Below are 26,064 nucleotides of genomic sequence, written 5' to 3'. Positions count from 1 at the left end.
CTAAACCCTTCACATTCATTCTATTTCTATAACTATATTGTCTGCTGTTAGCCAAGTCTCACAAATGCCTATACCTTTTGGCATGATTGCACTAACCAATGCCATACTCCTCCTCCCTCTTCTTTCTGATATTTCTGGTATTAGTCTATAGAAATTGCAGTGTCCCTTTAGGACCCCTAATCACCCTTACTTCCTGAATTGACTAACCTATTGAATATTTTTTTGCTTGAGAGATTCCACACTTTCATTCTTGCACTCACTCACTTCATGGGTGTCTTCAGACACTCAACTGCTTCCACCCTAATTGCTTAAGTTTTCCTGAATTTACACTTTAGCTTGGTGAAAAAAAGCTCTCTAAACACCAAAACCGTTTAGATGCAATCCACAATCCTTTCTGTCAAACAGATATAATTCTTACCTCCTCCTTTCTGCATAACCTACGTATTGACTCATTTGCTATCAACACCTTCCTCCTTAGTTTGCCTCTATCATAGACTTAGGTTAGGATCTTCATCTTCTTGCTCTTCATGTTTCATCTAACAATTCCTTTACATCATCACTCATAGAATGCTTCTCTCGTGTCAGATAATTAGTGCCATTCAAGACAATTCTTTCATCTTACATTTTTGCATCCAGATGGTGTGGCTAATATAATTTTTTGCACCAGGGAAACATGATTTTCTTTCTTTTGAGTGTTCCCCTGATGATTGTCTCCTTACATAATTTTCTCCAACTTGTTTTTGTTTGCATGGTCTCTATTCTTGCTTCAGGCCACCTGCTTCTTTTTCTTCTCAGTTCCAGGGCCGGCCTTCTCTATAAAGGGGCCCAGGTGCAAGAAACCTTTTGGGACCCTAAAATATTTTTCAAAGGTAAAAATTAAAGGATTCGAAATAAATGTATTGTAAAACCTCTTACCTGCAAATGGTTTTGGCATGGGTGGGTGGGGGGAAACATTTGAAATATAACAGGTTTGCATAACATTTACTGAACACAAAACAAAAATATTAAATAATTAAAATATTTAACACAAACCAAAGAAACCTGGCTCACCAACCAGCGCACAAAAGCAATTTACAATTAATTATTGTTTAAAGTAGTAATAAATTAATTTAAGCACACAAAAAAATAAATAGGTTTACTATTTAGGGGCCTAGTTTTACTAACACATATATTGCTTAATATGTATTTATTTAAATATGTACTTTTTTTTTTAGTATGTTATTAATCATTTCCAAAAAATTACAATTTTTGGCAATTTCCTTTTCAATGCTTAATATAGCAAGTGCATTTAAGCGTTGTTTGCACATACTGGACCGAAGATAATTTTATCAAATTGTAATTTGCTAAAAGAATGCTCTACACTTGCTATAGTAACTGGTAATGTAAAGAAAATTTTCAATACAGTTAGCAAATTTGGAAATAGTTCATTATAACTTAGGTATAGTTTCTTTCTGAGAAAATTCCCATGCTACTACTCTTAAACACTTATTATAATCACTGCTATTATAGCCTGTTTTTGTTTAAGAGTCTCCCATATACATTGGCTGTTATTACTCAAACAAAAGGGGTATATGTATTTTAGAGCATTATGGGTGAGTATAGAAGGCAATTATAACAGAGGGGGAAAAATTTTTTACATGCCTTGTTTTGATTCTAGGATGTCTTTATTACGTTTTTATTATTTTAATGCATTCATTATAACAATTATTTAATATATATTGCAATATGTCTTGCACGTTATTTACATTTTTTTGGTCCAAGATCAATTCTCGTAACAAATCAATTTCCTGGGTCTTCATTTACATCTTTACTATAATATTTTACAAAATCCCTAGAGTGGTTTTCTAGTTCATTTTTTTCTGTTTTTATATCAGTGATTAATTTAATATTATTATTACCCCAAGACCTCATGGAGTCCAAGACTCATCTGGGAAGTCCTTTTATCTCACACACACACACATCTCATCATACAGAGCCTTAAACACGCTCAAACTCCTTGGAGACACCACACCCTAAGGCAAGGCAATCCAATCATTCACAACTCTGCACGAAAAAAAACCTGCCTCTTACTCATACCCTCTTTATACAGTTTCCAGGGATGACTTCTGATTCTCCCCAGATCTCCCACTAGTCTCTGTAGAACTTCTCCACCATTGATCTTATAACAACCCCTTACCAACTTGTAAGTCTCTATCATATCTCCCCACTTCCTATTCTCCACCAGACTCTGCAAATTACATCTTCTCAATCTTTCCTCATACTCAACATTCCAGAGGTCAGAAACTACTTTGTCATTAGCCTTTGGACCCTTTCCAACATCTCTTCATCCTTCTGAAAACCCGGTGACCAAATCTGGGCACGATAGTCCATGTGTGGCCTAATCAAAGCCTTATGCAATGGAACAAGAATACTTCTACACGTCAGTGTCATCCGCATCATTCCCAGAAGCCTTTGTGTTGTCTTTACAATTTTGGCGATGTGTCCCCTACATTTTAGATCCTTATCCACTATCACCTCCAGATCGCTTACTTCCTCTACTTTCAACAATATATTCTTACAAAGCATAAATTCTGCATGTCATCTTTGTTTTCCAAATTTTAAAACCTTACATTTTTCAACATTGAACTCGCATCCCCATTTCCATGCCCAATCACTCAATTTATTCAGGTCTTCTTGCAAGGCCACAACATCTTCACTACTCTTTATGGTTAGCATCTTTGCATCATCTCCAAACAAATGAATATCTCCATCCAAATCTTCGCCAATATCATTAATATACAAGTTCAATAGTAATGGTCCTAAAACAGATCCCTGAGGCACTCCACTAGTGACTTCCCTTTTCCTGGATATTGCACCCCATACGCAACTTTTTGAAACCTATCAGATAGCCGGTCTCCAATCCAATGCACTAATCTAATATCCAACCCCATCTGCTCTAGTTTGACTGTCAACTTATCATGAGGTACTCTATCAAAAGCTTTTGCGATATCCAAGTATATTACTGTGTATCCTTCTCCTCAGTCAAAGGAAGCAGTCACTTTATTGTAATTATTATTATTATGGGTGACTCCAGCTAGTGATTAGACTCATCGTGGAAGGCCCTAAACATCATGTCCACACAACTGTATGACATTCTCACAGTATCTATCATACCTTGCCTTGAACTTGCTCACCGTCAAAACACCATTGATCTTATAACAACCCCTTCCTATTATATCTCCCCACTTCCTCTCCAGGAGGAAGTGGGGAGATATAATAGAGACTCTGGCACCTTATTGCACTCATTTACCACTCTAAAAGTAAAGAACCCATTTCTAACACCCATGCTAACCACACTCTTGCCCAGCTTCCCTAGGTGTTCCCTAGTTTTCCCACCACCAGTCCTGATCTCAAAAAAATCCTCCGAATTAATTCTGTAGAAACTCTTCAGCAATTTGAATGTCTCAATCATATTTCCCCATTTCCGCCTATACTAAGTAAGGAGATAACTAAAACATGACCTCCCTTTAGCAAATCCATGCTGTCCATCAAATATTATACCATTGTTGTCTACCCAACTCTGGATCCTAGTTCTCACAAGCTTCTTCAACAACTTAACCACAACCCCTGACACACAGATAGGCCTATAATTTGATGCTTGAGTTCGATCACCTCCTTTATGAAGTGGCACAATCTAGCCCTCCTTCCACTCCTTAGGAACTTGACCAAGTGCAAGACTCGTATTAAAAAAATATGTCAAGGCAGGTGTCAACTCTCTGCCACTTCAGAATACGCAGTGATATATTATTAAGTCCCACAGCCTTATTTACATCTAGTTTACTCAACTCCCCACACACCTCTTGCTCACCTACAGTCAGTATCTCCTTCCCATCATCAACTGCTCTCAATCTCTCCATGAAGTCATTCACAAGATTGAAAGATCTTTATGAACTGTTCATTAAGTATCTTTGCCACACATTCTGCAACAGCTGTCTTTATACCATTTTCTCCAATCAATGTCATCCTTCCATAATCATCCTTTCTTTTTCTGGCAACATATCAAAAGACCTCCTAGATTCGTTTTGGCTTCATTAGCTAACTGCTGTTCATGCCTCTCTTTAGCTACTCTCCACAACCAAGTCACCCTCATTGCCTGGTCTTTGTAGACCTCATGAAATTGGTTATTTCCACTTCTTTTATGCTACCTCCACTATACCCTTTTTCTCTGTATCGCATGCTTAATCTCTTTATTCATCCATCTCACACCTACCTTACTTAACCTTCTCACCCTTGGAATAATACATTTAGACATTGCATCTGCTAGATAGTTTTTGAAAATCCCCCAAGCTGCATTGATCTCTTTTCCAGCTAACTCCTCATTCCACACTATGCCTGCAAGCTGTCTCCTGAGCTCATCATAATTATCCCCCTTGTAGTTCCACATATAACTTTTTCTCACAGGGGTCCTCGCACTGCTGGCAACCATCCAATTAATCACCTCATGGTCACTCTCACCAATTGGTGGATGACACCTCATTTATAATTACATCCTCTGAAGAGATGACCAAATCCAAGACCCTTAATTCTCGTGTGCCCTCTGTTACATACTGTCTGAGGTAGTTATCCCTCAAAAGAACTCATTTTCTTTACTTACAGTTGCTATCTCATCATTCCAGTCTATATTGCCATAATTAAAATTACCCATAATGATCACCCTTTTCTTATTTGCTTGGCTAATTTGACTATACATTTCACCATCACCACCATCCACATTACCTGGTCTATAACAACATCCCACCAACTATTTGATTCCATTCATCTCTATATCACACCATACTGCCTCAAAACCACTGGCACTATTTCCGTCTCTCATCTCTACTTTGTATCGACATAACTCTTTCTCTATCATCAATAGCACTCCCACTCCCTTTTTACCCCTTCTATTCTCACGAAACACACCATACCCTTCCATCTCTATTCCTGTCAGAATGTCATCCTCTTCCAACCATGTCTCACTTATTCCGACAATCTTTGGGTGAACAGACACAATTAGTGCAACCATTTCATCTGCCTTGTTTCTTATACTTCTTGAAGTGGTATACAAACACGACAGCTCATTTTTGGATCTACAGCTAGTTCCACTCATACCACTCACTCGATGTGATCTCTCCATGCTCAACTGAGGCCATTTCCCTTTCTGCTTCTTCATTTTAAAACCCTTTTCAATTCAAACTATTTCCTCTTGGTCCCTGGTCATCCCATTCCTTTCCTACCTACACATGCTCTCACCACCTCTTGGAGCATCCACCTTTCTCATGCTGTGTACCCCTGTCCACTCTGAGCCTCCCCATTTCCCTGCTCCTCTTGCACACCCATTCTCTCATTTTCTATATTCATACCACTCACTTCCCCATTCATATCCACTTCTTCAATCTCTCCTGTCTTACTCTCAAGCTCTTCCACATCACTCCCCTCTCGATCTGATTCATTCTCTCTATTCACTTCTCTACCTTCCAGCAGCAGTCTCTCTAAGCGACTCGCATGCAGTCCATCACTCTTATACAGCTCAGTTCGTCCCTCAAACTCATTTCACACATTAACAAACTGTACTCCCATCTCCTCACATATTTCAGCCAGAAATAAGAAATAACATTGGGTATAATTTAAAGTCTCTCATCTATTTGTACAATAACAGTATCAATCGCAATGTTGAAACAGTGCCATCTAAATTCCTCTACAGGGTTTAGTAAAACTTCATCTTCTGCTAGTTCGGAAAATAATCTTTTTCGTGCTATCTTTTTTGCGTTGTCTAAAAATGTGTTAAATGTTGATCATAAAGAGTAGTGAAGATGTTGTGGCCTTGCAAGAAGACTTGAATAAATTGAGTGATTAGGCAAGCAAATGGGGATGCGAGTTCAATGTTGCAAAATGTAAGGTTTTAAAATTTGGAAAACAAAGATGGGATGCAGAATTTATGCTTGGTGAGAATATATTGTTGGAAGTAGAGGAAATAGGAGATCTGGGAGTGATAGTGGATAAGGATCTAAAATTTAGGGGACACATCGCCAAAATTGTGAAGACAACACAGACTTCTGGGAATGATGAGGAAGACACTGACGTGTAGAAGTAGGGAGATTCTTGTTCCATTGTATTAGGCTTTGATTAGGCCACACATGGACTATTGTGCCCAGATTTGGTCACCTGGTTTTCAGAAGGATGAAGAGATGTTGGAAAGGGTGCAAAGGCAACTGACTAAGGTAGTTTCTGACCTCTGGAATGTCGAGTATGAGGAAAGATTGAAAAGATGTAATTTGCAGAGTCTAGTGGAGAGAAGGAAGAGGGGAGATATGATAGAGACCTACAAGTTGGTGAGGGGTTGTTATAGGATCAATGGTGGAGAAGTTCTACATAGAATAGTGGGAGATCAGTGGAGAACCAGAGGTCATACCTGGAAACTGTATAAAGAGGGTGTGAGTAGGGGAGTGAGAGGCAGGTTTTTTTCGTGCAGAGTTGTGAATGATTGGAATGCCTTGCCTGAGAGTGTGGTGTCTGCAAGGAGTTTGAATGTGTTTAAGACCCGGTATGATGAGATGTGTGTGAGATAAAAGGACCTCCTAGATGAGTCTTTGACTCCATGAGGTCTTGTTTTAATAATAATAATAATAATAAATTTTGGATTTCATTTTTAATTTTTTTCACTAAATTAAAAGTAGAGTTAAGAACAATTGTTTTTGCTTAAAATTGTTTGTTGATACTATTAATTTTTGACAATATTGTAAACCACACCATAAGTTTAAAATAAATGGCATTTCCTGTAATGAATCTAGTAGACTTTTAGCTTTGGATTCTGCTGTGTTATCATTAATTGCACCAATAAATTCTAAGGCATAAGTTTGTTCAAACTGTGTATATACTGCTTTGACTGCATCTATTTTGGAAAAGCGTAATATTTAAATGCTTTTGTATTTAATACAAATTTAATAAATATTTAATTTAATAATTTCCTACCTTTTGGTAGATGCAGAAAATATGCAGTATAAACGTTGCAATATTCCGAAAATTTTTTTACAATATATACTACTGAAGTAGCATCACAAATTATCAAATTAAACGAATGTGATAAGCAAGGTACATAAATTGCATGAGGGTTTAAACTGATTATTCTAGAATGTACGCTTTTATATGTTCCCTTCATATTGCTACCGTTATCGTATGCTTGCCTTCTACAATTCCATCAAAAGATGAGTCTTTTGACTCCTTGGAGGCCTCATGGCAACAGTGATTCACTAATGGCAATAGATCCCATGGCAAACTATGTGCCCTCCATACTAGCCAATACGTCTGCAGACACAAGTAAAAGCAGGTCGTTTTATTGTATCACTGAATAAGGTACAAACATTTGCAGTCTGTGTAATATATTTCTCAACAAATAGTGCAATTAGAGACAGCTGGGATAAAAATGGCACTAATGAATCGCATGTCCCTTCCCCCAAAAACTATGCTATTTAGCCGCAAGCAAAACCATATGCTGCACTGGCAAACACTAAAAACTAGATGTGTGGGAGTCTGTTCCCCCAGCTCAAATGCAGAGAAACAATAAAAATCAATAAAAAGTGTTAAAATTTGTAAACGTGTTCAAGCTAGGAAATATATAGTGAATATTGTTATGGCACTTTCAGATATTGAATTTGGTTGAAGCGAATTAGCATTTCAATTCAAAAATTGTCTGCTGACTTTTATCTTTGACTTGCGCGATCTTTTGTTAATACCGCACCAATCGTATGCACATATCTTTACTGGCATAGTACCATGGCTGTCTGTTCATTAGTCATTCATGAAGGATTGTTCATCGAGTATCTCAAGTCTTGTAAATTACTGCTAATTTTTGCTTGAAATAATGGGAAAGCAGATGGTGCTATTTGGGTAGGATGCACACAAGGAAACTGCTCTTTAGGCAGGAAATCTTAGCAATTGCAGTATATGTGGGGATTTTACGAAAAAAACTGAAAACTTTAGTTTCCAAAAATCAATGTAAAGGAAATTTGATTTTATATCTAATAAGTTAAACATGTTAATTGACAATAAATACTTCCAATCCATATTTTAATGACTTACGATTTAATAAAATCCAAATACACTTTAGAAAACGGATACATTCTTTACGAAATATGAAAAGATATATCAAATGATGGTAAAGGAGTCGTGCCACGTCTGGATACCTGACGAATAATGCAACGAATAAAGTCTGAACTGGGCAAAACTTGTACATCAGTATTTCGCGGATATATATATCAATGTCTCGGAAATAGGATTTCTAATTTTCTTATTACTTATTATGAAACAGTTGGTAAAGTTTAATTAATTATTGTATTTTTATTTGGTATTGCTGTACTTAATAAAATTGTATTATATTAAGTTAAAATGTGTCAGCGAAGATGTTTGAAATGTATTTTTTATTTAGTTATTTTTTAAGACGAGCCCTGGGTTGCGTGCCAGAAAAAAGTCATTGGCGTGCCACATTTGGCAGGCATGTTAAGGGTTGTCCACCCCTGCTCTATACTAACCATATATAATGAATACAATAAATATTTTTCAACAGTTTCGATAACGAGCCAAATGATATAAATGTGTAACAGATTAGAAAAAAACTAATGATGAATCGGTCATTTTAGGGTAAAAACGAAATCATGTTTGTTAATTTTTTATACGCTGCATAAACACATCAAAAGGGTTAAGCATAAAACCCTATACAATAGAGAAACACAGAGATATTATTATTACTGGGGGCCCTAAAATCCTGTCGATGAAATCCCATTAGTTATAAAGCATAATTAGAAGAAAAAATAAAATAAAAAATGTTTCTGCAAATGTGTACCGACTGTGCCCACTCGATCGTGGAGCCTGGGTGCATTGCACCCACCGCACTCCCGAGATGGCTGGCCCTGCTCAGTCCTACTACTCTCTTCCAACTAATGCAACTTTTCAGTTTTGCAATTTGTCCTGTGAAAAATAACATTCAGGTGTGCCATTTCTTTGACAATTTCATTCTTCTGTATTTTTCCACTGCCACACATTGAACATTAATTCTTACATTTTCTATCCTACTGTTGATACTGTTCACGCTACTAAAATTTGCTTCATTCTCATCACCTAACTGGCACTCACTTTTGAGACATTTATTATTATTATTCCTGACACCTCCAAGGAGTCAGACTCATCGCAGGAGCACACCTACAACTGTCTCAACCACTGCACCGAACCTCTACTACGAATCATCTCCACCAATGCCATCTACTGCCCACCTCCACCACAACTGATATTCTATGTCTATAAATTGTGTGTTCTGAGGGGCCGATTTGTCTGCATCTGGGATTAAAAACCAGAGTTTCCAGGAGAAAAACCCTGCTGATACACTCGCTCTTCAGTTTCATTTTCCTTCCATATATCCTTAAATTCTCACAATGAATACATCTCACACATGCTTCACTGCACAAAATCATGCAAATTCAAGTCATCAGAAATTGTGGTCTTTGCCACCATTGTTCTACCAAACATTGGTGCCATACCAATAATATCCTATTTAAAAAAATACTATATGATACAGACTAATACTATATGATCATATATTCTGGTAGTATTGCCACCAGATTTAAAAAGGCTATTTGCTTTTTAGTTTCTCTGAGTCTTATACTCATGCAGATTCTGATTGAGGCAGTATATATAGATCTTTTACAAATAAAAAATAATTTGTATAATTGCATCTGATAATAGATTTTAGTTTTGCTTTAATCTTTGGCATGATACAGTATATACTTACTTGTCCATGATCTCATTAAATGCAAATTTAATAATTTCCATGATGGGTCATTGACTCCATGGAGGTTTTTATAATAATAATACGGCGCTCGTGAGTCAAGCGCAGTGACATGTATAAGAAGAGCTCCTGATTGGGATAAGTTTTCTAGGAAAATAATTAAATATATTTATACATAATTGTTTGAGTAAGAGAGGCTGTAAACGTTGTGCACTACCGGTTTTATTAGTGTGGGGATTTTTCTTTTGCCAAAACTTAATTACAAAATTGTTATTATTAGACTTAGTAACCTGCAAAAAATGGCGGTGGCATTGTCATTCCATGACTTTAATTTATATTTCAGTCGTTTCGTTTAAGTGTGAGGTTCGTTATATGTATTCTTTCGATTATATAAATGATTTTCGGATATTTGGCGAGGATGGAAGGAGGGTGTGTGCAAAGTGGGACCTGAACGAGGAACTGATGAATGAAAATATGAAATTGTTGACAGAAAGTGTTAGTAGTGAAATTGTCATGGGGAAAATGAGTACACCTTTGAAAGAAAAGGTTGGTGAGAAAGAGAGGCAAAAAAATGTTAAAAAAAGAAAAAGAGTGATTTCAAAACTGTAACGGATGTTAAAAGGGACGAAAGTGAGGTGAGAGTTACAGAAGGAAACAAAATTGAGAGAACGAATGAAACTAGAAATGGTGCGACGCAGAAATCGAAAGTAAAAAAAATCTGAAGAATGGATGATAGCGAAAAAAGAATGAATGATAGCGAAAGTTCGCATGTTGGATTGAAAGTATAGAAACAAAGATATTAATTATATGAAGAGCCAAAGGCTTCAATTCAGCGACCTAAACTTATTTTAGTTAAGAGATATTACATCCCATATTATTTCATATCCAAATAAGAAACTCAGTTTCATGCCGAATATAGTAAATGTATAAAGTTCGGCGAGTCCAAGCGTAAGCAAAAACAGAACTTACACATACCAAGGGTATGTGTAAGTTCTGTTTGCTACAAACTTGGTATTTCTAGGTCTACCTACTCACTGATGAGACCTCAATATAGGTTGAAACTGGTCTGGGTAGTGACCTTCTCTCACTCATAATGTCGAACAGTAATACAGCTCCTAGAGCTGGGTTTCACATTATGGGGAAATATCAAGAATAGTGATCGGAGCTTGCTCCACCCTTACCATGAGTTGCCTCAATGTTGCACTTCCTAAAGGGTCAGTTGTAACACTATCCAGGTATTTGTTTACGCTTGGACTCGCCGAACTTTATATAATTACTATATTCGGCATGAAACTCTTTGAGTTTCTTATTCGGCATGAAATAATATGGGATGTGATATCCCTTAACTTAAATAAGTTTAGGTTGCCGAATTGAAGCCTTTGGTTCTTCATATAATTAATAACTTATTAGGACACCTTCCTGGCAAATCTCATGGTAGGGTATATGTAAGTTCTGTTTGCTACAAACTTGGTATTTATAGGTCTACCTACTCACTGATGAGACCTCAAAGGTTGAAACTGGTCTGGGTAGTGACCTTCTCTCACTCATAATGTCAAACAGTAATACAGCTCCTAGAGCTGGGTTTCACATTATGGGGAAATATCAAGAATAGTGATCGGAGCTTGCTCCACCCTTACCATGCGTTGCCTCAGTGTTGCACTTCCTGAAGGGTCAGTTGTAACACTATCCAGGTATTTGTTTACGCTTGGACTCGCCGAACTTTATATAATTACTATATTCGGCATGAAACTCTTTGAGTTTCTTATTCGGCTATGAAACAATATGGGATGTAATATCCCTTAACTTAAATAACAAAGAAAGATGAATGAGTGTGAAAATGGGAAGAACGATAGCGAAAGTTGGACGCATGTTGGACAAAAAAGTACAGAAACAAAGAAGGATGAATGAGAGTGAAAGTGAGAAGAGGGGTTCGAGAGTTAGAAAGATTGAATGATAGAATGTGTCGTGAGATTCAGAAGTTGAATGGATTGGATGAGGCAAGAAATGAAATGGATGCGGAACGAAATTAAGGAAATTCGGGTAAAAACTATTAAAATAAATGATGGCATGGAAGAGTTAACGAAAGTTGAGTGAGTGGTGTTGTAGGGAGACTCCATTATTAAAGGTGTTTTGGATGAGAGGATGCACAAGGTATATTTTCCAGGCAGTAAAATGAGTAGAGTGATTGAGGCATTAGATATGAGGCAGGAGTGAGCAAAAGAGTTAATAGTATTAATTGGTACGAATGATTTGAGAGAGGACAAAGTGTATCAGAATGGATATCAGGAAGCTGCTTAGAAGGATAAAAGAGAATAGTGTGACAGGAATGTTAGTTAGTGTTGCCTAGGTATGACTCTGGTGAAATGAGGCTGAGAGCAAGGATTATGAATGATATGCTGGCTGAAATGTGTGAGGAGATGGGAGTACAGTTTGTTAATGTGTGGAATGTGTTTGAGGGACAAACTGAGCTATATGAGAGCGATGGACTGCATTTGAGTGGTTATGGTGCGAATTCCTTGGAAAGACTGCTGCTGGAAGATAGAGAAGTGAATAGAGAGAATGAATCAGATCGAGTGGGAAGTGAAGTGTAAGACGGGAGAGATTGAAGAAGTGGTTATGAATGGGGAAGTGAGTGGTATGAGTATAGAAAATGAGAGAATGGGTGTGCAAGAGGAGCAGGGAAAAGGGGATGCTCAGGGTGGACAGGGTTACACAGCATGTGAAAGGTGGATGCTCCAAGAGGTGTTGAGCATGTGTAGGCAGGAAAGGAATGAGATGACCAGGGATCAAGAGGAAACAGTTTGAATTGAAAAGGGTTTTAAAATGAAGAAGCAGAAAGGGAAATCGCCCCAGTTAGCATGGAGAGATCACATCGAGTGAGTGGTATTAGTGGAACTAGCTGTAGATCCAGAAATGAGCTGTTGTGTTTGTATACAAATGCTAGAAGTATAAGAAACAAGGCAGATGAAATGGTTGCACTGATTGCGTGTGTTCACCCAAAAATTCTCGGAATAAGTGAGACGTGGTTGGAAGAGGATGACATCCTGACAGGAATAGAGATGAAAGGGTATAATGTGTTTTGTGAGGATAGGAGTAAAAAGGGAGGGGGAGTGCTATTGATGATAGAGAAAGAGTTATGTCCATACAAAGTAGAGATGAGAGACTGAAATAGTGCCAGTGGTTTTGATGCAGTATGGTGTGAGATAGAGGTGAATGGAATCAAATACTTGATGGGATGTTATAGACCAGGTAATGTGGATGGTGGTGATAGTGAAATGTATTCAAATTAGCCAAGCAAATAAGAAAAGGGGTGATCATTATGGGTGATTTTAATTATGGCAATATAGACTGGAATGATGAGATAGCAACTGGAAGTAAAGAAAATGAGTTCCTTGAGTTTTTGAGGGATAACTACCTCAGACAGTATGTAACAGAGGGCACACGAGGATTGATGGTCTTGGATTTGATCATCTCATCAGAGGATATAATTATAAATGAGTTGTCAAGTCATCCTCCAATTGGTGAGACTGACCATGAGGTGATTACCTGGGTGGTTGCCAGCAGTGAGAGGAGCCCTGTGAGAAAAGGGTATATGTGGAACTACAAGGGGAGAGATTATGAAGAGCTCAGGATACAGCTTGTGGGTGTAGTGTGGAATGAGGAGTTAGCTGGAAAAGAGATCAATGCAGCTTGGTGGATTTTCAAAAACTGTTTAGTAGATGCAATGTCCAAATGTATTCCAAGGGTGAGAGGGTTAAATAAGGTGGGTGTGAGATGGATGAATAAAGAGATTAAGCATGTGATATAGAGAAAAAGGACATTGTGTGGACCAATTCCATGAGGTCTACGAAGACCAAACAAGGAGGGCGACTTGGTTGGTGAGGGTAGCTAAAGAGCAGTATGAACAGCAGTTGGCTAATGAAGCCAAAAATTCATTTCTTAGTAGGTGAGCAATTCTTTCTATATGTAGCCAGCAAAAGAAAGAACAATTATGGAAGGATGACATTGATTGGAGAAAATGGTATAAAGACAGCTGATGCGGAATGTGTGGTGAAGATACTTAATGAGCAGTTCATAAAGATCTTTCAATTTTGTGAATGTGACTTCATGGAGGGATTGTGAGCAGTTGATGATGGGGAGGAGAGACTGACTGTAGGTGAGCAAGAGGTGAATGGGGAGTTGAGTAAACTAGATGTTAATAAGGCTGTGAGCCTTGATAATATAATCCCACGTATTCTGAAAGAATGTGCCAGGAGTTGACACCTGCTTTGACATATTTTTTTAATATGAGTCTTGCATTTGTCAAGTTCCTAAGGAGGGCAAGATTGTGCCACTTCATAAAGGAGGTGATCGAACTCAAGCATCAAACTATAGTCCTGTGTGTCAGGTATTCTAGTTAATTTGTTGGAGAAGCTTGTGAGAACTAGGATCCAGAGTTGGGTAGACAACAATGATATTATCTTTGATGGACAGCATGGATTTGCTAAAGGGAGGTCGTGTTTTAATAATCTAATTACTTATTACAATAAAGTGACTGCTTCCTTTGACAGAGGAGAAGGATACAAAGTAATATACTTCGATTTAACAAAAGCTTTTGATAGAGTACCTCATGATAGGTTGACAGTCAAACTAGAGCAGATGGGGTTAGATATTAGATTGGTGCATTGGATTGGAGACTGGCTATCTGATAGGTATCAACAAGTTGTCTATGTGGGGGCGATATCCAGGAAAAAGAAAGTCACTAGTGGAGTGCCTCAAGGGTCTGTTTTAGGTCCATTACAGTTTAACTTGTATATTAATGGTATAGGTGAAGATTTGGATGGAGATATTCAGTTGTTTACAGATGATGCAAAGTTGGGATGAACCATAAAGTGTAGTGAAGATGTGGCCTTACAGGAAGATTTGAATAGATTGAGTGGGCACAGAAATGGGGATGTGTATTCAATGTTGCAAAATGTAAGGTTTTAAAATTTGGAAAACAAAGATGGGATGCAGAATTTATGCTTGGTGAGAATATATTGTTTAAAGTAGAGGAAGTAAGAGATCTGGGGGTGATAGTGGATAAGGATCTAAAATTTAGGGGACACATTGCCAAAATTGTAAAGACAACATAAAGGCTTCTGGGAATGATGCGGATGACACTGACGTGTAGAAGTATTCTTGTTTCATTGTATAAGGTTTTGATTAGGCCACACATGGACTATTGTACCCAGAATTGGTCACCGGGTTTTCAGAAGGATGAAGAGATGTTGGAAAATATCCAAAGGCCAATGACTAAGGTAGTTTCTGACCTCTGGAATGTCGAGTATGGGGAAAGAAGAGTCTGGTGGACAGGAGGAAGAGGGGAGATATGATAGAAACCTACAAGCTGGTAAGGGGTTGTTATAGGATCAGTGGTGGAGAAGTTTTACTGAGAATAGTGGGAGATCAGGGGAGAACCAGAGGTCATCCCTGGAAACTGTATAAAGAGGGTGTGAGAGGCAGGTTTTTTCGTGCAGAGTTGTGAATGATTGGAATGCCTTGCCTGAGAATATGGTCTGCAAAGAGTTTGAATGTGTATAAAACAAGGTACAATGAGCTGTGTGTGTGTGATAAAAGTACCTCCTAGATGAGTCTTTGACTCCATAAGGTCTTGGGGTGGTAATAATAATAATAATACTTTTCTCATAGGTTTCCTGTCACTCTCTAGCCCAGTACCACAACTTCTTTCAGCAGCACCCAGTGTATGTACTGCACCGGTATTAGCACCTCCACCTTCTGTTATTCCATCACCACCAACTCAGATGCCAGCTCAGCATATGTTAGGGACTCCTGCTCATTTGACTTCATACATCAGTGCAACTCCAACACAGTAAAGCTTTCTGAACAACCAAAAATAAGACCTATTGTATCTTGTGTTTTATTTAGTAGATTAATGAAGGTAATCTGCTGGAATTGTACATATTCCTTAGTTCGGTAACTTTATTGTACTTAGCTGTTAACACTCAGCTAACTAGTCATATTTGATGTTTCAAATTTTAAATGGACATCATTGACAATGCTATTTTATGTGGTAATTGGTTTTGTCGTGAATTATTTAACTAATAATTTCACACAAAAAAAATAATAAAGCTGATATATATGTTCCTGCCTTAGTTCCTTTTCCTTAACTCAATACGTGGGATTTTTCATTGTATGTTTTACTTTTTTTTTGCGTTAATTTCAAATCACAAGAACTATGTGATGTGTAGCAGTTATCAAGTGATAAAAATGAAACGTTTGTTTAGTAATTTATTTGTATGGTATCTGTTTGTTTTACTATTCCACATTTGTTGTTTGTCCTTTGTACCATCATGTTGACAATGTGGAAATGATTGTTTAGGGAGTGACAGGTTTCAAGAAAATAATTATTACATTTTTCTATTTTTCCTTGATTCTGTCTTCTGAAATTCAAATTTATAGAAATCTCATAGCAATTACTATAATGAATATTGCTAGCAGAGAAGATGTAAATATCTTAATTGATAGTTATAGTAATTTAACTATTGTTTTTAGATACTGTGGCGATAAAAAAATAAGTGACTTCAGATTACAGAGGTTATAATGTAATGAATGATTACTTTTTCTCCCCTCCAAATGTGCTTTTGGTAGATAAGCAGTTACCAAAAAAGTCAAAGTTTGGTATTAACCATGCAACATAATTTTTAATGTCTTCTTTTTAAAAGGAAAAAAGCAATTAACTTCAATTGGAAGATGTCGGAAATAATTTTAGCTTGCATGCAAGTGGATATTAAATTCATCAAAAAAAAAATCATTTTAGGATATAATTGATATGACTATCAGAATGCTCTTGCCATTGAATAACTTTTTAAATTTTACAGGTGATGTTACTAGTTAACTTTAACAGTAAAATTTTTATGACCTCAGTGTTAGTTTTTAATTACCAAAAAGTAGGTTGTGGACAAATTGTTTTAAATTGATAATCTTTTCACTATCAAGTATAATATTGTCATTGTCATCACTGGACCTACGTGGATTCAAAAATCCAATTATAAATAGAGATGGATTCGAACTAGTATTCCATAGTTGATTCATCAAATATTCATTTATAATACCTGTGAACTTTCCTGACTTGAGTATAAGCACTTCTTATAAGTGGATAAATACAACTTAATTTGCTTTTAAAGGAAAGTCTTAAAGGAAATTTTAAATGAAGTCAATCATTATGCAAAACAGTTTACATTGATAAATTTCTTGTTTTGATTTGTAAATATAGAGCATGTTTTTTCCATATATATCACTTTGAGTTGACAAAGGTTCATTTCTGCTGACAATATTCTGAATTTATTTGTTTATTAGTATTTTACTTCATACGAAGTTGTTTTTTTGCATAGTTCTCTCTCCTTTCTTCTAAGCTAGAAAACAATTATTTTTTTACCTCTTCCATCCATTTGGGGGGGGGGGGGGGCGTCAGTGTTCCAATTTAGAGGGTTTAGAAAGCAATTATAGAAAATTCTAAAATAAAAAAAAAGTAATTATTTAATTCAGAATCAGAATATAATTTGGTATTCTATCCAGTGATTAATTCAGTTAGAAATGTAAATTTAATAGTAGGGAAAACAAATAATCTTAAACTTTATTTGGTTTAAAAATTTACTTCTCTTGGTTACAAATCCTAAAATGATTAAAGTTTTCATGAATTCTCTACTTGTTTAGACATTGTAAGAATTGTCTTACAGGATTAAAACTTAGGATTGCAAACATGTAAATAGTTAAAGACCTGTAATTTCCCTCTTCCTTCCATTTAGTGTTTGAATTTTACAGTGTCAATTAAGAATGATCTATGTATTGTTTCGTTTAGTGTGTGTGTGTGTGTGTTTATATTGCATCTTCCTCTCTATCTTCACTGTGTGATATGTATTCTTGTAACATTGATGTATTAATTGTGCTTTTGGTTGTATTTAACTGTTCAAGTTAATTATTAAACTTTGTTTTTAATATGTGTATGTTTTGTAAGAATCGTTTTGTAATGTATTTGTCTGATAATTTGCATTTTTATATACTTTGAATTTAATACATTTTTTTGGATTATCACTGTTGAGAATTTTATTTCACAATCTGAACATAAAAGGAATGGACCTACTGATTCTGTAATATTCAAATCTTAGACTGATCACATGAAAAATGCAACAAAATCTATATCTGAAATATAAAAACTAGCAAAGAAGCCAAAAATTGCAATATCCAGATAGTTCAATTATCTTACATGAGATTATTTATATATGGGTACTCCATGTGAAGAATTTAAGGAGATAAAAACATGTCGCAGTAATTATGAAAATATCTCTATGTTTTTGATCTCTAATAATAAATTTAGTTTAATCCTTTATCCAAGTGTGAGCAAACAAAGTTTGTGCCTGAAAGTATCCTCAGGACTGGGGTAAGGTGGTACAACACTGGGAAACTCCTTGCAAAGGTGGAGCAAGCTAACACCACTCCTATCTCTATCTCCCATAATGCAAAACTCATCTCCTTGAAGATATGTTATGCATTAAGGGAAGGGCCATTACCCAGACTAGTTTTGACCTTTATTGAGGTCTCTTCAGTGGGAGCCAGGCCTGAGTGAAGATACCAGGCAGAAGCATTAGCAAGGTCATCTCTTCCTATAGGAGTTGCCAAAGGGTGTGCCACCTTTTTATTAAAATAACTCTGGATTTAGAGAGATGTTGAAAGTTTATTTTTCACTTGGTTAGACTATAATAAATTTAGTTTAATCCTTTATTTATCCAAGTATGAGCAAACAAAGTTTGCACTTGAAAGTATCTTCAGGACTGGGGTAAGGTGGTGCAACTCTTTGCAAAAGTCTCAGTTATCTCCCATAATGCAAAACACATCTCCTTGCAGATATGTGTAATGTTATGCATTAAGGAAAGGGCCACTACCCAGACTAGTTTAGACCTTTATTGAGGTCTTGAGTGGGAGCCAGGCCCAAGTGGAGGCACCAGGCAGCAGCATTAGCAAGGTCATCTCTACCTATAGGAGTTGCCAAACGGTGTGCTACCTTTTTATTAAAATAACTCTGGATTTAGAGAGAGTTGTTGAAAGTTTATTTTTCACTTGGTTAGACTATAATAAATTTAGTTTAATCCTTTATCCAAGTGTGAGCAAACAAAGGTTGTGCCTGAAAGTATCTTCAAGGCTGGGACCTTGCTAATGCTTCTGCCTGGTATCTCCACTTGGGTCTGGCTTCCACTGAAGAGACCTCAATAAAGGTCGAAACTAGTCTGGGTAGTGGCCCTTCCCTTAATGCATATTATACATATCCGCAAGGAGATGTGCTTTGCATTATGGGAGATGGGAGATACTGAGATAGGAGTGATGTTAGCTTGCTCCACCTTTGCAAGGAGTTGCCTGGTGTTGTTACCACCTTAACCCAGTCCTGAAGATACTTTCATGCACGAACTTTGTTTGCTCACACTTGGATAAAGGATTAAACTAAATTTATTGTAGTCTAACCAAGTGAAAAATAAACTTTCAACGTTTTTTGATCTCTGTTTCAAGGTGGTCATTAGGAAAACATGCACATTACACAAGCTGCTTGAAACTACATGAAAGTAAGATAAATCTAAATGGTTTGTTAATAGTTTACCCTAGCCTGACTTCTAATAAAAAGAAATACATAGATATGTTTATGTACATAAACTTGATGGTAGGAAAAAAACATCAAAGAACTATTTGGAAAGGCACTGGAGTAGACGAGATTTCACCATGAATGATAATTCAGAGGACCTGGACAGAAGGTCATATTTTCAATGAAATGATTAGAGTAGAGCTATCATAGTACCATTTGTTTGTAAGTGGTTGAGAAAGATTGTGGAGAATAAGCTGTCAAGATTAATTTTCACTTTAAGACATAGGTGAAATCGTGGGTATATCTGGAAAGACATACAAGGTGGCCATTATTATATGGGATGAATGGAGCATTATGCAGAGCAATACATCTGTATTTAAATTGTCAGTGAGCAGTTAGAATAGAAATCGAGGAAGATGGTTTGATATAAAATCAGAAGTAAGGCAAGGGACAAGGATGCATGTTATATCCACTCTTATTCATCTATATCACAGGTTCCCAAACTTTTTCGGGCCACCGCCCCCCCCCCCTTTGCAAGACAGAAATTTTGTAAACCCCCCCCCCTATTACACACGGTCTATTTTTATCATTGACATAGAAAATTGACATCTATTTCTATATGACATGGTAAATTTTCAAATGATTAAATAATTGAAATAGAAAATTGATAAAAAAAAAAAAAAAAAAAAAAAATCGATCGTGTAAGACGGGCATAAGATGCATTAAAATGCAATATTTAAATATTTAAATTTTAAATGATTATCTAATTGCAAAATCACGAAAATAACTAATTTTTAAATATATATTATAAATTTCTTCTATGAAGAGCCACGGAGTCTGTGTAGCTCAGTGGACGTGGCGTTTGCACACCACGGCGCTTGGCCGCACGAAGGAAGACTTGGTTTCGAGTTTAGTCGGCGACTAGAGGAAATTTTTCTAAGACTTTTTTCGACCGGTTCCCGAGTTAGTCGATCTCTGTCATGGGCAAGCGGGTTTTTCCTCCCGGAAACTCAAAATCGACCGTAGAACCCAGATTATTTCAGAAATTAAATTAAATATATTGTGTTAGGGACCACGAGATGGCGGCACATTTGAACCGTCTCTCTTCACTGTACCGCTTAATTAGTGATAGCCTTGAGCCATCTATCTCTGATTGGTACCAGTGGAGATTGAACTGCCCACTCAGTCTCCAAAAGTTAGATAGGGCTAAATGGCCTCGCCTACACCCCGTATACGGGAATAAAAAAAAAAAGCGTTAGCTGATTTTTCGATTTTTTTTTCTATGAAGTGCCACCTGAAAGCCTTCAAATGCTTCTGATCCCACTATAACCCCCTAAAAGGCTTCAGCACCCACTTTGGAAACCTATGATCTATATATGGATTACATTATGAAAGAAAATGGCATTTGGTCTGATGGTCTGATATTAGAATTGGAGATGTTGCTTAGCATATTGGCTTTATGCAGGTGATGTACTCCTAAACACATCTATTGCAAGTCTCCAGGATTCTTTAAATTGAATAACAGTTGTATCAAATTTGATATGAAAATCAGCAATAAAAAGACCAGAACTCTGAAAATAGGCAGGAACATAGATAACTTCAGCTGCATTCTGAATCGAGATCCTATAGTACAAATAAAATATTTCTCCTATTTAGCCAATTTTTATTGAAGATGGCAAGTTAAATGTGGAAATAGACAATAGAATAAGCAAAGCTGGTATGGTAGATGATAGCTGAATAAATTTATATGGAAAAAGAAATTAGCTAAAACACCAAACTAGTAGTATCCAAGACAGTGTTCAAACCAGTTTTAAGTTAGTTATTCAAGTTATGGATCTGAGAGTTGAGTTAGAAATAAAAATTTGATCAAAGACCAGAGACTACAGATCTCAGGGTTCTGAGAAAAATTACGGAAGTGAAGTGATTGCATCAATGGCAGAATTATATTAAAATTTTAGAAAGGAACTTAATGTTAGCATTCAAGAATGTGTCAGCAGCACTAATAATCTAAGGTAGTATGGCCACTTGGAATGGGTGAGGAAAGTTAGCAAAACAGGTGTTTGATTTGATGGCAGAAAAGAGACCCATAGGGAGATTAATAAAATAAGTGGATTTATTCAGTGTCAGAACTGCCTTAGAGCAAAATGTTAGATATGACAGTATATTAGAGTGCTTACAAGTAATAGACTAATTTGGACGAAAATTGCGGATTATTGCTGAAGTATTCATCAATATTCCGTCTTTTCTTAGAGATAAATTTCTCATAAACATATTCAAGATGTAGCAAATAACTTCAGTGCGATGGTCTTCATCTCTGCTGCTTTTTTTTATTTTTCTTTTCCATTTAAATTTATTACTGCTGAACCTCGCATGGATGACTTAATATTATTATTACGGGCGACTCCAGCGAGTCCTTACACCTATGGAGGGAGGTCCTAAATAAACATGTAAACACAACTATACGACATTCTCACAGTATCTATCATACCTTGCCTTGAACTCGCTCACTGTCATAGCACCCACAACAGACTGGCAGATTACTCCACTCATTTACCACTCTAAAAATAAAGAACCCAGCTCTAACACCCTTGCTAACCACACTCTTTCCCAGCTTCCATAGGTGTTCCTTAGTTCTCCCATCACCAGTCCTGATCTCAAAAATATCCTCTGAATTAATCCTATAGAATTCTTTTAGCAATTTGAATGTTTCAATCATATCCCCCCCTTTTCTGCCTATCAACTAGTTTCTGCAACCCACAAATCGTCAACCTGTTCTCTTACGGTTCATTCCATAGACCTGCTATCATCTTAGTCGCTTGCCTTTGGATCCTCCCCATCAAGAAGGAACTTAGGTGACCAAATCTGGGCACAACAGTCGAGATTAGGTCTTATCAAAGCTCGGTACAGAGGTACAATAACTTGCTTTTCTGCTCGCCAAGTTATTTTACAACAACCAAGTGAGTTGAGCTGATTTAGCTACTTTTGCAATGTGCTCCCTAAACTTCATCTCTCTTTCCACCAACACTCCCAAGTCCCTGGTCTCATGAATCTCCTGGAGTACAGTTCCACCAATGTGGTATACTGCTGCTAATCTTTTCACCCCAAAATGCACAACCTTACATTTTGTCACATTAAATTGACTTCCATTCTCCTTAGCCCAGAACTCCAATCTACCCAAGTCGTCCTCCAAGATTTTGACATCTGCATTCACTATTGCCCTCCCCAACTTTGCATCATCAGCCTACAAATGAACTGTTCCTCTTAGATCCTTCCCTATATATCGTTAATGAACAAATTAAACAGCAGTGGTTCAAGAACAGAACCCTGCGGCACACCACTAGTCACAGGCCGTCTTTTGGACTCTACTCCTGAATAAACTACTCTGATATCTCTCCATCAACCACCCACCTATCCATCTCACCAACCCTATATATATATATAGGTTGTTGTAGTTTATGGATTAGAATTCCATGTGGTATCCTGTCAAACTTGCCAGGTCCAGCAGTATCACTGTATACCCATTTCCCTTATCCAGTTCTGCCGTCACCTTGTTATAAAACTTGAGCAAGTTACTGAGGCATGATCTACCCTTCACAAAACCATGCTGTACCCGGTACATTATCTCATTTTCATCAATCCATTCCTATATTTTTCCCTCGAGTACTTACTTCAAGACCTTGACAACGACTCCTGATATGCTGATCGGTCGGTAATTTGCAATCGTAGTCTTGGATCCTCCTCTATGCAATGGAACTATTTTCCTCTCTTTCCACACCTTCGGGACTAAACCAGACCTGAGACTGATTAAACAACATGGTCAAGGGCAGTGATAATTCTTTAACTGCTTCACGCAAGACCTGTGGCGGTATACCATCAAATCCCACAGATGTATTCACATTAAGGTTCTGTAATAGACTATTCACCTCCACTTCATTCACCACAATTCCCGTATAAACTAATGGTTCCTTTATTTTTTCAATGTCACCACCTGGATGATATACTTTTGCAAAGTGCTCGCTCAGTAACTCCACCATAAATATCTAATTTCTATCTATTTTAAAGCTTCAGCCATTTTACGTAAGTATTGAGTTGAAGGCTTTTCGTAATCTGAGAAGAAGAAAAAAAACATACCCCCCCATTACTTAATTTAAAGCTTGTATGTTTTGAAATTTGAAACATGCCTGTTCTTTTGGTTGATTGAAATTTGATATAGGGTATATTGTTCTGACTTCTATGATCTTTGAAGACGTGGCTGAAAGTAATCTGAGTGATGAAGTGAAAAATGGCGCTTACGAAGCATTCTTCACAGCACTTAACGGGCGCTAAGATAGATTATAGAAACGATTGTCGTCTGGTACAGCATTCCGAAACATGAGAGAAAGCGAATGGGCGAAGTATGATATTGCGAGAAAATGAAATGAAGGATAAAGTATTGTATGAAGATTGGATGATCAGAGGTATACTTAATAAGAAGGTGACAAAAGCATGTTTGCCAGTTGTGAACATTAGCAATGTTAGCGAAGCTTTTACTATGCAGAAGGGAAAGATGATTGTTATGGCAAGAACGAGATTTGAAAGCGAAGAAATATGCAATCAGAAGATATGAAAAAGTAGTTGAAAGGTGCAAAAATGAAGACTGAGCAACTGAAGATTGTGAATCTGCCTCCTTGCTATATAATATAATAGGACAGTCGAGAACAACCACGATGAGTCAATAAGAAGATTGTGTTTGAAATACGTGTACACGAATGACAGAAGTATCAGGAATAATCGTTTTTGGCATTGGTCAGCGCTACTGACCAATGCTAAAATTTGACCTTGGTCCAAAATTATAGTCTGACTAAAATTTTGGATCAGGTCTAATATGAGGCCTGGTTAACAGAAAATGAGTTACAGGGATAAAATGTAAATGGTATACTTTTAGGAAGGATACAGGGAATATGACATAGAGGAGTCTTGCTGGTGATGGTTGAACTACAACCACCAAAATTACAAGTTAGAGCATTTTAGGCCTCTGGGGACGATCGTTCATATCAGGTCATCTGGTGTGAAATGGAGGCCAATAGGACAAAGTATATATTGTTGACTGCTGCTATAGACTAGGAAGATGCTATGCATCACAAGTGCAAGCCAAGCAATTATGGGAGGCTTCCAGTGTGGGGACATAGATTGGATGAAGAAAATGGGAACAGCAATATGTTATATTGCTAAGGGATTACATTAAACATATTTTAGAGCGGACCAGGGGTTTGATAGTCTTGGATCTGATGATTGCATCAGAAGTATGTGTATAACCAAGATAGTTGCTGTATTTCTACTTGTGAATGACTATGCAGACTTTCTCTGCGAAGATGCTAAACGCAGAATTCTCTGTAAAAGTGTAATTAAGACAGGAGACATCGTAGAACAATGCCAGGCTTGAGAAGATACATTCTTTCCTTGCAGCTTCTCAACCATGGCACTGCTCTACGGTGCCTCCTGTCATAATTACTAGCTTTTATTACCTGTTAATTATTAATCACCTGTCTTATTTCTCTAGTGTTTTCTCTTCATGCATCATATCTAGTCCACTTCATCACTGCTTTCTTATCCTGTACTGCTTTTTCAACAATCTCTGACCACTAACACTAATGAATAGCTATATACATAATGTCAGGAGGCTAAAAAGTGTCGATTGAGTGAAGGTGTAAAACTAGATGCAAGCAAAGAAAACAATGGAGGGAATATAAAGAAATAAAAACGGTTGATCAGCATTCTCATAAGCAGTACAGTGAGTGAATAAAAGAAAGTCCAAATTGGATTGTGAACGAAAATTAGTTAAGATTGACAAAATAAACCCAAAGACTGTTTTGGTTATGTAGCAAGTGAGAGGGGAGGACAGAAATGACCGTGGTAGGACTTCAAACAATGCTCATGGTATTAAGGAGACAGTCGCAAAACAAGTAGTTCAGTTGTTGAGTGGTCATTTCACATTAGTGTATCATCTAGGTGGAATTATGCCAATACATATCAAAAATTGAGATAAATGAACAAGTGTTGCTCATAATGAAAATGATCAGTGTGAATACAATAATGGGATGCATGGCACGTTATCCTGTGTTCTAGGTGAATGACCAAAAGAATAAGAATTCCTCTGAAAAATTTGTTAAATCTACGAAGTCTCAGCTTTGCAACGTTCCAAGAGGGTAACATACACTTTGTAAAAAAGTAAATAGACACCCCAATGAGAAGTGCTTCATGCCATGTAAGTAGTTGCATGTATTAGTGTCTATACTGAAACAATATGATGCAACAAAGTCAGTGCAACCGTGTTCAGGTGAAATACCTGCGAGAAGGAAACTGGCCGAGTTTGAAAGAGGCATAGACCTGCAACATGATGGCATGTTGCAGGTCTATCTGTTCTACAAATTGAGCCATCCGATATCAACAATCAGTTGTACCATACTGAGATGGAAGTGTAGCGGGTAAAATAATTCTTGCCTGAAGTGAATTATCCTCCATACTCACAGAATGTGACCGTACGGTGCTAGAAAGGATATGTAAAAACTGCCATTCGGCAGCCGACTCGTTTAATTCTGAGTTCATGGCACCGACTGGAATAAAAATATGCGCAAAAGCATTCAGAACCGTGGCTCACAACATGGGTTTCTAGGGTATGACT

At 37.0% G+C, this 26,064-nt stretch overlaps 1 protein-coding gene across 1 annotated transcript in view; it reads left to right on the top strand.

Annotated features, from left to right (window-relative positions):
- LOC150097950 (uncharacterized) overlaps positions 1-17,866 on the top strand; it is a 357,533-nt gene extending 339,667 nt beyond the window's left edge. Inside the window, exon 22 of the mRNA XM_090406633.1 lies at positions 15,464-17,866. Coding sequence (XP_090262759.1) covers positions 15,464-15,648 — 185 coding nt within the window. The 3' untranslated portion in view covers positions 15,649-17,866. The remainder of the gene's footprint in view (positions 1-15,463) is intronic.
- The last annotated feature ends 8,198 nt before the right edge of the window (positions 17,867-26,064 follow it).

Source organism: Typopeltis vanoorti, chromosome 16 (assembly GCF_054136105.1).
Source record: "Typopeltis vanoorti isolate ZY-2024b chromosome 16, IOZ_Tvanoo_1.0, whole genome shotgun sequence".
NCBI classification, from domain to species: Eukaryota; Metazoa; Arthropoda; class Arachnida; order Uropygi; family Thelyphonidae; genus Typopeltis; species Typopeltis vanoorti.
The sequence above is the reverse complement of the archived record's forward strand: the minus strand, read 5'-3'. Positions and strand labels throughout refer to the sequence as shown.